The 19,025-nt window shown below is 36.7% G+C and overlaps 1 protein-coding gene across 2 annotated transcripts in view; it reads left to right on the forward strand.

Annotated features, from left to right (window-relative positions):
- LOC133530334 (protein lev-9) overlaps window positions 1-19,025 on the forward strand; it is a 218,463-nt gene that overhangs the window by 91,341 nt on the left and 108,097 nt on the right. For both annotated transcript variants that reach the window (XM_061868243.1, XM_061868242.1), the window contains exon 2: window positions 17,217-17,368. In XM_061868243.1, the coding sequence (XP_061724227.1) occupies window positions 17,217-17,368 (152 nt within the window). The remainder of the gene's footprint in view (window positions 1-17,216; window positions 17,369-19,025) is intronic.

Below are 19,025 nucleotides of genomic sequence, written 5' to 3' on the forward strand. Positions count from 1 at the left end.
ATGTTACCTACCTTGATATACTCCCGAAGCACTGTGGCAATTGGTCTGCATACTGTGGGTATGAATAATGAGATAGTAGAGTCGGAGAGTCTAAATAAATGTGACCATCACTAATGCTGTATAAAATATTACGTAAACTGTTAAATAAGAACAAAGTCGGAGTAAAAACTAGTATAGCATCACGGATATGAGTTGTCACATTACGTGCGTGTCGTGTATGACTTCATACGCATTGTTTAGTATATCGGTAATTAGAGCAGGGAAGTAAAATGCGGAAATGTATGCATGTTTACTTACCGACTAGTTGTCGCAGTTTAGAGTGAGGAGGGTGGAACTTTTTTTTTTTATATATAGGTGGCAAACAAGCTAAGCATATACATATATGACACCCGTTTTTAATTTGTTATGTTTTTGTACAGCTGTCTGATGTCAATCACTTGCAATATAATATTCACCACGAGAACTAGTGTTTTAACTCTCAGCTCCACTATTCTGCTAAATAGCCTAGTGTTTTAACTATCAGCTCCACTATTCTGCTAAATAGCCTAAACTAGGGTTCTTTCAATATATGCTCGGTGATGAAGGTGGGAAATCAGCGCGCTGGTGTCTCAATTCACGCCTAGTGTGAAGAAGGTTAAACCATGCTTCATCGTGTGCAGCCACTCCCTCACCCAGAGTATTCCTCCAGTGGTTGCAGCCTTCAGCCTTCCAGTCGGTGGGTCAGTGGGAGCATGACATTGTCCTGCCCGCTATGCGGTCGCGGCTGCCGCTCTCGCATTGGAGTTACTAGTCATTTGCTTAAGTGTCGCAATCTTATAGACGCTGTTTAATTCCATCACATTATTGATGTTAAACGCCAATGATAATTATATGAAACATAATATAATTAAGTACACCCCTTGTAACTTGTACTAGTATACTCGTAAGTGGCATGCTCAAGTTCGGAATGAACTAGCGGGTTAGGTTAACCGCAGTACTTCAAACAATTAATCACGAGCGTTTTGTTTGGATGTCGTGAGCCCGCACGCGATTTAAGGCTGGCGCCAAGGAATTGGATGGTAGCGAAACTGTAAATTTTTCGATTAACTTCTCTATTTCCGCTACCCAAAGGTTGTCTGGAAAAGATCGCTTTGAAGCGATAAGACCGCCTGTTGTCTGCCTCTAAATTTAATCAATGGTTTATTTTTCTTGTATATTTTTACTGAGATGTGCCAATAAAGAGTATTCCATCTATCTATCTATCTACATATATACATGTAACGAGCGTGCGTAAACTTTAGTGGTATAATGCGGTTATTAGATCCATCACATGGGTTCGATGTTGGCCCGATGACTCTTACAAGGGTCGTGATCCGATGGCCGGGCTGAGTTTTCTTTTTCACGCGATATATCAGAACATTGTTAACAATAAGTATTTGAAAAAAAAAATTAAAAGTATCAAACGTTGAATATTTTTGGCAATCGAGGCAATATTATTTAACCCTTTACCAGGCCGCGAAGGACCAGTGTGTCTTAATACGTACTTTATATAGTGTTACAACCGTATTGAACGTATTATTGAAAGTCGGAGATGTTCCTTTAAACCAGAAATAAAAATGTGGGCTACGGTGATCCCATCGCCTGTCTAAGTAATGAACTGTCATACTCGATTTTGTGTCATTATATTCTTGATCAGGCGAAGGGATATATTCTTCCCACATCTTATATCGGTTATCGTAGTCAACTTATAACTCCAAATCTCCTACGAAACATTATATCAATCCATGAAAACATTATTTTATGATCTTCATTCACGGCACACTTCTAAATCCAATATTGTATCTTTGGCAGCCGTTTAAATAATAAATAAATAAATAAATATTATAAGGACGGATTGACTAAGTCCCACAGTAAGCTCAATAAGGCTTGTGTTGAGGGTACTTAGACAACGATATATATAATATATAAATATTTATAAATACTTAAATACATAGAAAACACCCAGACTCAATCCATGCTCATCACACGAATAAATGCCCTTACCAGGATTTGAACCCGGGACCATCGGCTTCATAGGCAGGGTCACTACCCAGTAGGCCAGAGCGGTCGTCAAATTCACTTGAACTCTAATTGCAGTACATACAAACTGTTTAAAATTTTAATAAAATAACAACCTTTTTACAAACTTTTATTAACTTGACATTTCTGTCAAACATTGTAAACCATTTTTCAAACACTTCCTGTACCCCTAGTGTAAATTTGATCGACATCATAACGTGACGAACGCGTTTGCGTTAAGTCTCATTTTGTATAGGATTTTGAGTTTCCAAAACGTCCCGCTTGGCGCGCTCTTTTTTAAATCCAATACAAAATGAGACTAAACGCAAACGCGTACGTCACGTTTCGAAATCGAATTTATTTACACTAGGGGTACTGATATTATTAATTCATTGATATTTTCATTGTGGTTTTCTTTTGGCATGTATAATTTGTAATTTTATCAATAAAGGAATATGAATATGAATATCCGCTTACCATACCTCCTGATACCATCGAGCTGATCTGATGATGGAAACAGGAGGTGGCCTTAGGACCTCAATGATGAAACAACGTAACCTAATTATGTTTGGGGTTTTAGAATTGTCTCGATAAGTATTCGTTGCCCATAGTACTCCAACTTACCAAAGTACAGTCAGCGACAAAGCTTGAACCAAAAATTATTTTATTTCTAAAACTTTTTTTTTTTAAACTTCTCCCATGAAACACATTCGGAGTTTACAAAACAAAATGAAACATGAATTTGCATAGTCTAAACAGACCTTTTCCGCTCCGCTTCCCGCTGCCGCTCGGCCACAGCCTAGCGATTACATTCACCACTTTTACCGGAACGAAACACGTTACGCTATCGTCTGCGAACTGACGATTACAATAGCTATACATCAATGATCTCATTACTGATCAATACATATTGACTGACGCCTAAGGCCTCGTAAAGACGATAATGGGTATATTGACACTAGTAATAGTGCATTACGATACAAGTGCGAAAGTAGGATATTCGACCGAAGGGAGTGTTTGGATTCGACACGACAAAATAAAATTACTCCCTCGTAGAAAATGTCAAGGTCAGACAGCCAAAATGTATGAAACAGTAAAATTTTTTTCGCGATTTCGGGGTTGGTCCTATAGTAAAAGTTTCTCAGTATGACCTATATATTCACCCCGTAAATTATTGCAGGATTCTAAATAAACACTCTGTCATGACACAATTATTGTTTTATAATAAATATCCAATTATTGTTGAAAAATAGTTGAAAACTTAGCTTTATCCATAAACGTATGTCAAGTCTATAGTTTTTTTCAAGCTCGAAGGTTAGGCTGACACATGTCAAAAAGAAAGTATAGGATTGAGACAATGCAAATTCGAAACGATTTTTTACGATTCTCGATTAAATCTGCAAAGTGCATGTAATCGATTCTATTGGTGATGATTTCGATTATTTTGAAGTAAACAGACCTTCACAATTTGACTGAGACTATTTGACACGAACGGAATCGATTCAGTCGATAAGTAGAGTCAAACTCTATCCTCGTAAGGCCCAAGGTCCTACCTATAGGACTTATTCAGTTCGATGAAATTTAAATCATATTCAATTAGGACAGAGTTGCATTTGTTTTGTTTCGTGCAATTTTCAAACAAAATAAAATCTACTGTATTTCGTGCACTATAGGTTCAAATTCCAGTGGCAAATTTTGGATTTTTCATTTCTATGGCTGGGCCTTAAGAGGCTATTGCAATTTGTATAGTGCTTTTCTCAAATTTGCAATCAGATTTAAAAAAGAAAGTTTTTTTTGAGGGCTCAAAACAAAAGAAGGTTTCTTTACAGGCCTAGCGGCCCTATTCGAAGAATGAGATACAATTACGATAAGTTCTGGTTTAGATAAGTTCTCATTTAGATATCGTTTATATGTCGTATAATTGACAGAAGCAGCTTGATTCGGGCAACCAATGTCACTTTGACTTCGTAGATAGATCTTATTGGGATCACAGCGAAATCGAAAACGTCAATTTTGACATGTCGTTTAGTTATCGATCTTTTAAAGATCTTTCCAAGATCTTAAACGTGTCCAAATCAGTCTTCGAATCGATCCGTACTCCGTAGGTGTGTAAGGCTGTATGAAATTCCTGTACATATCATCTGCACTTTGTATTTGTAACGGAATTTCATACTGCCATACACACCTAGGTTGGTGTTTTTCAACGTCAAATTGTGACACAACGTCTTGGCACTCAACCATCAACAAATATAGGTACGGTATGGGTACGGTGATTTGTTGTGCATATTCGTTGCTAAGCAACGGCAACTGCGCATCGCGCAGGCGCGCGTACTTACGCGCGTAGGGCACCGCTGGCAGAGTTTTAATTGCAAATTTGAGAAAAGCACTTATACAAATCTCGGCGAGAAACGGGGTTGCCGGCCGCGTATCTCTATCCGGCTTCGCTACGCTCAGCCGTCTATATCTACTTGGCCTGCAACCCTACGTTTCCCGGCCTCTATAGTAATGTACTATTATATAAACGACTTATATAAACGATTCGACGACCGGTTTGGCCTAGTGGGTAGTGACCCTGCCTACGAAGCTGATGGTCCCGGGTTCAAATCCTGGTAAGGGCATTTATTCGTGTGATGAGCATGGATATTTGTTCCTGAGTCATGGGTGTTTTCTATGTATTTAAGTATTTATAAATATTTATATATTATATATATCGTTGTCTAAGTACCCTCAACACAAGCCTTATTGAGCTTACTGTGGGACTTAGTCAATTTGAGTAATAATGTCCTATAATATTTATTTATTTATTTATTATTTATTTATAAAGGCGTATTATCTACAGTTAGTTACTTACCTATTGTAAATAACAATTCGATTAATAGTTAGTTATTATGCCCCCTAACGGACTCTGAAAGCGTTCAGAACTTGACTTAAACTGGATCATTTATTAACTGGCTTCTGTGGGTGTATGTCACAGGAGGTAGCGGGAAGCGGTTTCCAATATAAGATCCAGTCAAACCCATTTATAATGACATCGCTTATAATGACGATCTTGGTAGAACGACGATATTTTTGACAGTCACGTTTGTCCGGTTTTGTACAGTCATGGACTTTATAGTCGAGCCATTTAGGATTTTTTAATACTACGTCGGTGCCAAACAAGCATACGGCCCGCCTGATGGTAAGCAGTCTTCGTAGCCTATTTACGCTTGGAACTCCGCACCCTCGTTGAGCTCTGGCAACCTTACTCTCCGGCAGGAACACAACAGTGTGAGAAGGGTCTAGTGTTATTTGGCTGCGGTTTACTTTACATTGGACATTTGATACCGTTAATATTGATAACCAAATTAGCTTGAACCCTAAATGGATCAGCAATTAAAGTGTTTGACCGTACCTACAATATGAAATCTTTAATCTTGATTTTAAGTAAGTCAGCTAATTAGCTTACGAAATAAGGCTTAATTTATATTTTAATATAGTGTAATATGTAAGTGCTTTGGTCTAATATTGTACAATCACGTCTGAAAATATCGGTACAAAAAATATGCCAAAAATATGTGTACACGACTTTATTGCCCATATATTAAGGTAGTGTATACATATTTTTGGCACATATTTTGTACCGATATTTTCAGACGTGATTGTAAACTGGCATAAATTGTTTAATAAATAAATAACGACCATAATTGACTAATCTCCGAAAACTGTTCTAAATGGGTGTGTACATATAACATAATTTCTGTTTAAGTATCATAAATAAAACATTCTCTAACAAAATAAATAGAAATGTATTTTATGGTTTTTAAAGTTCCGTACCAAAAATATATAAAATGAAACCTTGTGGTGCGACTCGGTCCGTCCATCCGTCTGTCTGTCACATTGCCAAATATATCGAGAATTATTTGAGATATCGACTTGAAATTTGGAATAGTTATGAATAACGCCAACCCAGACACATTGAAAGTGTATTTTAATTTTAATTTAGTATCGAAAATGCCCAATATGAAGAGGGGGCAAAATTTCAAAGTCTAGGTACTAGGACAATTCGGGTTTATCATATATTTTCCCCTACGTCCTAGATCTCTATTTTATATCAGCTTTGCCCGCAAGAATTACTCTCGGCACACTTTTTTCAGACGAGTCCCTAGTTATTATAATAAGTACCTACTTGATATTGATCCTTTTTACACTTCATTGTCTAGTCTCAAAATGATACTTAAACGTAAATTGTTTTAGTTCAAGTACATATTTCATATAATTAAATATAATACAATGTACACAATGTATAAATGTAACTTTCCGGTTGTCCTAATACCTACCAAATATTTTTTGGAAAAAAAAAAATACAACATATCCGATAATTAATGAAACAGACAGTAATGTCAAACCTGCTAACTGTATTACTACTTATTGTATTTTTTTTCTCCTCTGAAGACTAGTAAATAGAATTTAAGTATGGCTCATGATTTCATGATTTCATTTTCTTTATGCTGTTGGTATGTATGTTAACATTATGTACTTAATAATGAACCTCCAGGTCTATGATTCTTAAGTATGTTAAGTACTCTACATTGTACTTCAAATTCATTTGTATATGTGACTGTTTGTGTTCTAAATAAATGAAAAAAAATGAAAAAAATAATTTGAAAGAACTCATATTGAACATTCCTAATAAAAAATTTATTTTATTATTTGAAATTTAACCTACAAAGGTGTTTAACTACTTAAAATTTACATTATACTTAAAATTTCTATGAGATTACAATAAAAACACGTTCTTTCAAATAAAATAAAAATGAAATCGGTTCACATAATACAAAAAAAATCCCAAATTTCGATAGATGGCACTGATCACAATTATGCTTAGTATACTTTTTACGTATGAACGCTTTCCACTTCTGCCTTAACCGTTTAAAACCTCTTAAGGCATCCCTTCGGGACAATATTATATTGCGGGCGCCTGCTAAAGATTACTCCAGATTCGATACCCAGCCGACCTATTTTAGAAGTTATCTTTCTGTTACATTCTGTAACAATGATTGTGAGATTAAAATATTAGTCTTTTTAGGGTTCCGTAGCCAAATGGCATAAAACGGAACCCTTATAGTTTCGCCATGTCCGTCTGTGTCTGTCTGTCTGTCTGTCTGTCCGAGGCTTTGCTCCGTGGTCGTTATTGCTAGAAAGCTGAAATTTGGCATGGATGTATAAATCAATAAAGCCGACAAAGTCGTACAATAAAATCTAAAAATTTAATTTTTTTTAGGGTACCTCCCCTACACGTAAAGTGAGGGTGAATTTTTTTTTTTTGCTTCAACCCTAGAGTGTGGGGTATCGTTGAAAAGGTCTTTCAAAACTAATACGGGTTTTCAATAAACATTTTTTGATAAAGTGAATATATTCGGAGATAATCGCTCCGAAAGAAAAAAAAAATGTGTTCCCCCCCCCTCTAACTTTTGAACCATAGGTCCAAAAAATATGAAAAAAATCGTGGAAGTAGAGCTTAAGAAAGACATTAAATGAAAACTATAGCGGACATGATCAATTTAGCTGTTTTTGAGTTATCGCAAAAAGTTTTCCCTTCATAGTAAAAAGACTTACTTTAATTAGGTACCTACTGATTATGCAAATTTGCCTATTTGTTTAACTCGGGTGAAAGGTACCGTTTCATCCCTTGGTTAAGAATTTACTATACTTTAAGCTCCAGTTTAGCTTATTGTGACGGAAGAGTAACTACGGAACCCTACACTGAGCGTGGCCCGACATGCTCTTGGCCGGTTATTATTTATACTACGTTTGTGGCAAACAAGCATGCGGTCCGCCTGATGGTAAGCAGTCTCCGTAGCCTATGTACGCCTGCAACTCCCTAACCCCTAACCCTAACACTCCGCACCCTCGTTGAGCTCTGGCAACCTTACTCACCGGCAGGAACACAAGTCTAGTGTTATTTGGCTGCGGTTTTCTGTAAGGTGGAGGTACTTCCCCAGTTGGGCTCTGCTCTAGATCTGGAATGACATCCGCTGTGCTTTGCCCTACCACGTAAAGCAAGATGACATTCACATTGCCCATACCTCTCTTTTGAAGTTTTTGAACGTAGTTTAAGGACTGAGTCCCAGGTAGGCCAATTTATTAAATAATAATAATAAATAAATAAATAAATATTATAGGACGTTATTACACAAATTGACTAAGTCCCACAGTAAGCTCAATAAGGCTTGTGTTGAGGGTACTTAGACAACGATATATATAATATATAAATATTTATAAATACTTAAATACATAGAAAACACCCATGACTCAGGAACAAATATCCATGCTCATCACACGAATAAATGCCCTTACCAGGATTTGAACCCGGGACCATCAGCTTCGTAGGCAGGGTCACTACCCACTAGGCCAAACCGGTCGTCATCATTATTATCGACCAAGTTAATTAAGTATATAGTTAACTATGAAAGTCCATAGTTTGGTTATTTCAGTCGCTTGTCAGAGAGTTTATTATTTATTTAAAAATTGATTCAGGCAACAAAGCTCATATTTCAAATACCTCATAGACTAAAGACTAACTTACAAATACATTTTATAAAAACTAAACACTATTTAGGCGACCAAACACCGTGTTTCACGTTTGAACCATATTTCTGTACCCCTAGTCTAAATTTATTCGATAGCGAAACGTGACGTCCGCGTTTGCGATCACGATGGCGCAGTACACAATCAGGCTTAGTATAGGTACATCTGATCAAAAGCATTTCGCCTTTATAGTTCTTATCTTATCTTATCTTCTAATTTCCGGGGGCCCTTGCGGATACAGTTCGACCCATAGGGATCTTTTGTGTAGTTGCCCCCTAAGGAAAGACCCATTAGCTACTCAAGAGCCTTTTTGACCATTTCCATGTGTCGGATGATGGAGCTTATGGGTAGCCTTTTGAATTCCTTTGGTTCCAGATAGCCTGCTCCAAAGTCCTTCATTCTTTGTCTGGCGAGGGCGTGACATTCACACATTAGGTGTGTTACTGTCTCTTCCTCTTCACCACACATTCGACAATCGGTGTTGTCAGAGTGTCCCATCCTGGCCAAAACCCCTTTGACCCCATAATATAGCCTTTATAGTTACAAGAGATAATTCAAAGTTTGTACGGAACCCTCGGTGCGCGAGTAAAACGAACTCGCACTTGACCGGTTTTTTTATTGGGATGACACTACGACTCGTAAAGTCACGTAACAATTTCTATACATTATCTAAGTTTCCATTGTCATTTTCCATCAACAATTCCAATCATGGCTACCCCGGTTGTCAAGATGCTGCCTGGAACCATTTCTCACGACTTAACGTCATGAGTCGGCAACCCATCTATCTAGGTTCTGTCCATTCATGCCTTAATTTATGTACCGGCGTTGGTTACCCCTGGGTGATTATGTATTCAATGAGACTACAGAACAAAACAAAGAAACCTTTATAGTGTTCAAACGCTGCACGTTATTATGTAAGTGTTTTTTTCATTTCCTATGTTCTGAAAGTGGGTCGTTTTTGTTCTAAAAAATGATACGTTTCTTCACTAGAACATTTTCTTTTCCTAGTACGTTTTTTTCGCTTGTATTACGATGAGCAATTAAAATTTGATATTAAATGGATTTGTTGTACAAATTCCTTCCTGATATTTAACTCGCAATTCCACTTTTACCTAAATTGTTAATTGAAGTACATTTTATTTAAATTTATTTAAGATTGTTTTCAATGCACATGTATACGTATTTTAATTTCCTCGTATTGACATGAAAAGTGGAGTGTTGAACTCGGGTGAAAGGCGCCATTTCATCTAATATTGATCAATTAAAAGTATTACTTTTCTTATACCAATTTTTCCTGCTAGTTAATTTACAACTATTAACTAGCAGGAAAAATGGAAATAGAGATTTAAAGTGAAAATACATTTATTTTGTTATTATGTGCCTCGTAATTAAACAAATTACAACTTAAAAATAAACTACATAGGTATACTAAACTTAAAAGAAAATGGATTTATTTATTTATTTAAACTTTATTGCACAAAATATATACAACAATGTACAAATGGCGGACTTGACTCTACCAGTCAACCATAGGGCTAAACAGAGACACTTATAATTGGTGCAGAGAGTGAAAAAAAATGAATTAAAAAGAAAAGCAAACTAATATAATATACTTATATACTCGATATATCACATAAATTACACACTATAAATATAAGACACACATATATAATATACATACATTATTTCTTTCCGGTGCATGCGACATTAAACTCAAAATACACCAATGGAAAAGAGCCTTCTGTGTACCGGTTTTATAAGCTTCAGCCCATTTGGAATTGGCCCATATTGAGGAAAGTGCAAATCGAGAACCGTTCATTTTGGTAACAAGCTCATTTGAGTTTCATTCGTTATGAGAATAGTTTTTTATAATATTGGTAGCAATTGAGGATTGGTGTATTTTAAGTTTAGTGTCGCATGCACCGGAAAGATTTATTTAAGTAGTATAAAAACAAAATCTCTAAATATATGTATACGGATGTATTTTAGCTCCTATCAGCTACAAAACTTCACATCCTCATCAAATATTTTATGAGTAGCGTTTTATGAAATAGTGGCTCCGCTGCAAAACCTTCTGTAGCCATAACCGTGTATTCTAGGTCACAATGGCACCTAGCGGCATGATAAGCTTTCAACATTATATACACCCTGTATATGTATCATAAAGGTAACAACCGAACTAAATGAGGCCATAAAGGAAGCGACGGACTATACAGGATGTGCTAAAGTAGGGCAACAGGTTTTGTATATACTTAAATACTAAGATGGGTAAAATAGGGCAAATTTAACGGTGTTTTAGGGTTCCGTAGCCAAATGGCAAAAAACGGAACCCTTATAGATTCGTCATGTCCGTCTGTCTGTCCGTTTTTTTTAAGAGCAATTTCTAGCTGAGATACTTTTCAAATCTCGAATTTTTGAAGCTATGTTTCTGTCGCGCTGCGGTAGGAGTGCGTGCGTGCGAAAAACTCAAAAATCGAAGTTTCGCTCTCGACTGTTTCCTCCTCCAAAACGCAACCAATTATTATGAAATTTTGGAAACCGCAAGAGGAAGAAAAAATCTATACCGCTATGTTTTGATTTTTTGGATATTTGTTGTTATATTTGTATACTGCGCCTTTTTTTGCAGCCGCAATTGAGCCGTGTTTGCGATTTTCGAGGCACTGTAAATTTCTTCAAAATAAAATAATCCAAAAAAGCAAAATATAGCGACACAGTTATTAATGATATTGTCATCATTGCTCTAGGTTAAAAAGGGTCCATATAGCCCTCTTATAACTCACTGGATGTCAATGCATGTTCGATCCAATGAGCATTATTCCGGCTGTTTCCTGTAACACGAGCAAATAATTTAACCATATATGTATTATACTTCTAAAAAGATATAACTTTTCACTAACAACTTTTAAAAATTATGAAATCTTTAGTTAATAATTTTCATACAAATTAAATATTAATTTCAATGTAAACTGACATCAGTGTGTTTAACGTTGCTTGTCACGCTTTAAACGTAACAAAATTCGCAATACATTGCGTCTTAGAATTAACTTCAATGTGTAATAAAAATTAAAACATAAGTTATTTTTAAAAGTTGCTAAACAAATGTTGGTCAGTTTGAGGAAAACAGCCTACGGTTTAATTTATTGCCCCTGTTACAGGAAACACCCGGTATGTTCTACTAACATCAACGTTTTAGTTTTATAGTTTTTTTTTTTAAATATAGATACGTGGTGTCTAAAATATATTTTTTTTTAATCCAGGGAGGAAACAGTCGAGAGCGTTTGTATGGAAAAATCGCAACTATATAGGAATCCCTCTTAAACTCCATTAACTTCGGGTTATGGCTAAGTAGGTACATTTAAAGAAACAAATGGCATATTTTTTCGTACAAAGTAATTAATGGCGTTGTTGTAAGAGCGTTTTAAATTGTCCGATCCGATATCGGATGTAGGACCGATATCTGACATCCGATAAAATGCTTCCGATAGTGTCTGATCATATATACGACGCAAAACAAGTGGTGTTATATGTTTGACGCCTATCTGTCTGTCTATTTGTGTGTCTATCTGTGGAATCGTAGCTCTCAAACGGAAGGACCGATTTTGATGCGGTTTTTTACGTAAAAGCGAGTTTCTTTGCGGTGTATTTTTTTTTAAATTATAATAATAATGCGGTGGTGGCCGAGTGGATATGACGTCTGACTTTCAATCCGGAGGTTGTGGGTTCAAATCCTGGCTCGTACCAATGAGTGTTTCGGAACTTATGTACGAAATATCATTTGATATTTACCACTAGCTTTTCGGTGAAGGAAAACATCGTGAGGAAACCTGCATACATCTGCGAAGAAATTCAAAGGTGTATGTGAAGTCCCCAATCCGCATTGGGCTAGCGTGGGGACTATAGCCCGAGCCCTCTCGCGCATGAGAGGAGGCCTGTGCCCAGCAGTGGGACGAATATAGGCTGAATTATTATTTTATTATTATTATAATAATAATATTCGATTTAAATATATATATATATATATATATATATATGTCTATTTAGGTACTTACTGTAATTAGAACTTACGAAAATACCGCAATATGTCAACATAGATATTCAACTTTGGTACTCTGAAAGACCTGTAATTTCAGACATTTTGCAATTAGAGAAGCTTTGTACGAAATTTGATTTCTAAAAGCTTTGCAAAGCTTTGTAAGTCTCAGTCTTTGTTATAGAGTTGAGCTTTTAAATGGATTCAACCCTTTGAACGCTATGCCTATGTTACCGGGTGTTTTTAACCCTTACACAAATTTTGCAAGGCGAATATGGGTCAAAAACTCTTTTAGTATGAATTAAAGATACGTATGCGACTTTCCCACTTTTCACTTTTTAGATGCAATTTTTAAAATTGTTAGCCTTAGTGCAAAAAAAATACAAATTTTGAAAGTGCGTTTTAGACCTGTTTCTAGCCTTCTGCCGCCCAATGTACAGTCACTACTGAAAATATCTGATAATATTTTTTGTTATAGCGGCAACAGAAATACATCATCTGTGAAATTTTCAACTTTCTAACTATCATGGTTCATGAGATACAGCCTGGTGACAGACGGACAGACAGACGGAAGGTCAGCGGAGTCTTAGTAATAGGGTCACGTTTACCCTTAGGATACGGAACCCTAAAAATTAACAAACAAAGGATTATGACAACCGGTCTGGCCTCGTGGGTAGTGACCCTGCCTATGAAGCCGATGGTCCCGGGTTCAAATCCTGGTAAGGGTATTTATTCGTGTGATGAGCATGGATATTTGTTCCTGAGTCATGGGTGTTTTCTATGTATTTAAGTATTTATAAATATTTATATAATATATATATATCGTTGTCTAAGTACCCTCAACACAAGCCTTGTTGAGCTTACTGTGGGACTTAGTCAATTTGTGTAATATTGTCCTATAATATTTATTTATTTATTTATTTAATAATGATATTTATTTATTATTTAAAGGGCCTATAAAAGTACATTCATCTCGCAACATGGCATCGTAAACCTTATCTTAAAGCACGAAGGATGATAATTAATTGTAATCGTGCACGTCAATAGGCGTCTATGGCGGTGAAAGGGTTGAATATAAATTAAATTCGTGTTCCATTGTAACTGTCGGCTTTTTGGCGAGTTTTAAATAAGTCTTTTAGTGAACGTAGGCGAAATTATAAATTAAAGGTTTTGAGGGTTCCGTATTTTTCAATTATGTTTGGGGTCCTTGGGGACCTGGCGCGCACAAGTTTTTTGCAGAAATCGCGAAACGTCTGGTTGACGTAACTGGTGACCGAAGAGCTGGCGGCTTCCTCGCACGACGTATCAGTATTGCGATCAGTGATCAGAAATGGGAGAGCTAAAATACCAATTCTATGCAAAAAGTAGTATATTATTGCTGGTTCTGGCGCTCGTTTTTTTTTTTGCGGCTGGTGATGTAGCTTATGGTTAACACATGGACTTTGTATGGGAGAGTGTTTGAATGATAACAGTTTACCGCACTTTAAAATCTCATTTTTAACCAATTTCTCATTGTGGAACTATGATTCAAAATGTATTGTAAGTGTTGTGCACCTACTCTACCAATAAAAAGAAAACAAAGTAATTATTGTAATTTTTTTATGTTATTGTGTTATTTTATCCTGTTAGATTGGACATTAACACACTTTGAATCGCCAGAACCAGCAATAATACACTACTTCTTGCGAAGAATAGGTATTTTAGCTCACCCAATTCAGATCACTGATTGCGATACAACGAGGAAATGCCGCCAGCATCCTTGGTACAATACGTCAAGGGCCTATTTTATATTTCAGCTAGTTATAGTAATCCTCTGTATACATATATCCATTATGTACATTGTTATTGTAAATAAAGTATATGTATAATGGCAAAATAAAAAATGTACATTATGTTTTATCCGTATTTTTAATATATACAACATTCGACTAGTTTCGCTATTACTGGGACGCAAGTCCCTCATTTGTACTTATTTTTATTGTGCAATAGTGTTTAAATAAATAAATAAACCGGTTTATTCGACGACCACAGCAACGGCCGACCGGCCTGGGTGTCCACGTAAATATAGGCAGTTAGGCACCGACATAGGAAAAAACCGGTTTGTTATTGATCTAAGCCGGTTAATTTAACAAGAACTGTTCTTATAAAAACTGGTTTAAAAATAACGGTTATTCGAGCGAAACCGAAATTAAAAGGTTTTGCGCCAAGTACACGATAACGGTCTGGAAATTTAACCGGTTTCTGAGCCTTGGTCATAGTCTACCGCCAATGGAGGTATCTTTTTTTTCTCGCCCGCTCACGCTTAGCTGAATATGAAAAGGGTACAATGAAACAATCTTAAATATAAACCGAATACAAAAGGTGCTCGTCGCCTTAATGCCAAGAGTATTGTTGTATTATATTGTATTGTAGTTATGTACGTTTGAGTCCATTGTCTATTCGCGACCGACGAATTCTGAACACTTCAAGTTGTGAGCTTCTTAACTTTGACAGACACTTGTACAATTTTGGAGGATTATATGTATAGATAGTGTCATTCACGAAGACTCGTGACTTGAGTCGTATTTTCGTGTCTTTAAAGGTTAGATTTGACAAATTTGCACGTCATCGTGGATGACATGAACTATACAACTACAAGCGTAGATGTAGGTATATGAGACAAACTGTGCTCGGGGTTCCGCTTGAGTGTGGTTCTGTTTTATGTTATTCTCATTCGTCGCAACACGGTGGATTGGCAAAAATGAAGATGGGTGAATCAACTTTTTATGTTTTGTTATCCTGTCCCGTTGTCCAAGGGACAACAGTGGCACAGTTTGTTTGAAGAGACTTTGTATGCCGTTCTATTAACATGCTTAGTAGGGGGCCCATTATGGACATTGGTTATAACGACCACAAAAACGCAAGTTTGATACATTTAAGTACCATAAAATCAGTATTTCAATGAACTTTTGTCCCCTGGACAACTAATCGTAACCATGGCAACGAGTGACGCTAAAAAGTTGATTCTCCCAGATGCATTAAACTTAAAATATTGGATCGGATTTTTATGTCAAATATTATACAATGTGTTTCTACACGTATAGTGGAGCCATTAAGCACGTTTTTCTGTTACCTTCCGTGATTATTTCGCACTCGATGGTCTCATCGGAAGATCAGCGCTGGAAGTCGCCAGTAACATGCTGAGATGAGGCCATTTCGTGACACTTTACTCTCACTATGTTCTCTTTTATGTCTGTCTATTACTGTTTGTGTGTTTATGAATAAAACAAATTCTATTTCTATTTCTATAGTACAGTCGAGGAAATTGATTCTTTAGCAGTTAACGTGTCACGTAACAATGGACAGCTCTTACCATAAGTATGTACCGCCAAATTTACTTGAACCGCAAGTTGCTAAAGAATCAATTTCCGGGACCGTATAATGAATTTTATCGACAAATCACCCCCCCCATGCTTATGTTTTCTCTCGACCTTTTGAAAAATGGATAACTTCAAAGTTTTATGGCGCCTAACACGACTGCACTTGGTTTATGTACCATTATCTGGACATTTACCTGTCACACATGTCATTCGATAGTTTATGAATTAGGGCATCAATTTCAAGCATTAATGTCACGGAGAATTTTCCACAATTACTCGAGAATTAATAACAAAAAGAAAAATGACTTTGACGACCCCTCTGGCCAAGTGGGTAATGACTTTCCCTATGAAGCCGATGGTCCCGGGTTCAAAATGTTCTTAGCTACTCTAGCGCTACTCTGGAGAGATTTGGAACTATTATTTATAGTTAACAGCTGGACACTTTTGCAACAGTTCTACCATAAGAGATGTCACTCCTCTTAATTCCACACTCCGTAGTCAGCAGAAATCAATAACCTAATAAATTATTCACAATGTCAAATAATAAATTAATAGCAAATTATGGAAAAATTTATAATATATCAACTTATATCTAAGTTCGTCAAATTAAAGTACAAGGCATTAAAATAACAATGCTAGTTTATTAATATTTGTATCTATTTAAAGCTAAAATTTCCTGAAACGCGTATTTTAATTCAATCATTTTTATTTATGAATAGACTGCCGTGCAGCGTGTCATATAAAAGCTCTAAACATTTTACAGCCAGGTTTTACAACGTAAAACACGTTCGAAATGTGTTGTACAAATTGATACATTTTACGTGAACCGCTTTTCATCGATGAAGCAGACATGTGTAGCACCTATCTTCTTTGTATCTGTAGAACATCTTCTTTGTTTTAAACTTAATCATGATTCTGCAGGTCATAAGTTCTGTCAAAAAGGTCTTGACTGAGTAAAAGCTATATGTTATGATCCCTCTTTATTCATATATATGGGTTGATAACTTATTTAATGCTGAATTACATTATAGTTAAGCGCAATTTGCTGTCAGTTTTGCATAATTCTATGTCATATTCAGAAAAATGTTATAAAAAACATGCAAAAAATACGCGACCTGTTCGAGGTGATTTTGATCCCGAGGTGATCATGGTTTAATCTTACATAAAATAAAAGCTGGTTGATCATCTAAGTGAATCTCTATTCACCAGTAATCTGTTTGCAGCGTCGGCGCTGCCGTCGCCGACGACGGCCGACGACGACGAGGACGAGGACGACACGACGCCGTCGTCGGCGGACGACGGCCGCATCTACAAGAACCCGCGGAACTCGCCGTCGGCGCAGTGTCCCAGGGACGAGGAACAAGCCACATTACTGGTACGTAGATAGTTACGCGTCAAAAATATAAAGTAATAGTTATGAATGATATTTTTTTATTACGTTCATTTGGATTTGATTTGGGTTGAGTTTTTTGGTATTGCATACTTAGTATTTTCCTCGCGTTGGTGTGGTGAAAATGTTTGTGTTTCACTCGGAGGCAATGTTTAGCCCGCGTGCCTTGAAACCCTCGTGGTTTAATTTTGGAATCTTTCGCTTGCTCGGGTATCAATATTAGCACGAGCAGTTAAACAACAACTTTACCCCCATACAAACAACAAATAACTACATATTATTTATTTATTCATATCATCTCCTAGAGGGTTTGTAATATGTGTGTGTAGTTAAAGTTAGTAATTAATCTACGTTTGACAGATATTAATCCCTCTATTCAGCACAATTATCAATTCAGTGGTTTAGAGATAAGCCTCTTGAAACTAAGCTAGGTCTGAAGAGAAACACTGGAAGCTAGATTGGTTGGGCTAAGTACTCGGAAACTGGCTCAGGCAATGCCTTAGGTTAGCTTAGAGTTAGTTGCACTGACTACCAAGGCTGGGAACCGGTTTATAAAATACCGGTAAATACCGGTTTATTTCGGTGGACCGAATCAATAAATAAATATTATATTGCATTATTACAAAAATTGACTAAGTCCTACGGTAAGCTCAATACGGCTTGTGTTGCGGGTACTTAGACAATGATATATATAATATATACATATTTATAATAACTTAAATACATAGAAAACATCCGTGACTCAGGAATAAATATTCATGCTCATCACACGAATAAATGCCCTTACCAGGATTTGAACCCGGGACCATCAGCTTCATAGGCAGGGTCACTATACCCACTAGGCCAGACCAGTCTTCAAACCGAACTATTATAAGAACGCGAACGTTTTAAGAACTTTATTGTAAGCTATAAAAAACCGGTTAATTTGACGAGTAACGAAATGGCCGGCCGGCCTAGTGGTATGCCACGTAAACATAGACACCGGCATATGTCTTTTCCACATTGACCTTATTCAAATCGCGGAAGATAATATAGGACTATAAAGTAAAGACGGTACGCACGAAGAATCCCATAAATTCACCCGCCGTTTTTTTATCTCTAACGTGCTCTAACGCACACGTAATTATATTACTGCATATATCTAAGGACGAGCCTTACGGGCACTAAGAATGGTGCTAGTTCATTGGTGTCACTCACGATTTCGAGCCAATCGTGCAGTCTAACGCAACTAGTTGCGACCAATCGCGCGCGTGATGTGTACTCGTCTACCAATCACGTTGTGGCGTTAGGCTGCACGATTGGCTCGAATTCGTGTGCGTGACACCGCTGTACTGGCCCCTTTCTTATTGCCCGTAAGGCCTGTACTTAGATATATGTGAATTTATTGCGGCTTGCGGCAATGCTGTCTACTCCCGCCTATGATGCCGGCGACCAATGCCACTGTGTGGGTAGGATGGCAATATAATAATTATGTGTGTGCGATTGAGATAGGAAATCCTTCCTTAGTCCTTACCAAGGCTCGGAAACCGGTTAAATTTCCAAACAGTTATCATGTACTTGGCGCAAAACCTTTTAATATAGGTTTCGCTCGAGAAACCGTTATTTTTAAACCGGTTTTTAAGAGGTTAGGTAGAAATTATCC

The sequence above is a fragment of the Cydia pomonella genome, chromosome 22, assembly GCF_033807575.1.
Source record: "Cydia pomonella isolate Wapato2018A chromosome 22, ilCydPomo1, whole genome shotgun sequence".
Taxonomy (NCBI): domain Eukaryota; kingdom Metazoa; phylum Arthropoda; class Insecta; order Lepidoptera; family Tortricidae; genus Cydia; species Cydia pomonella.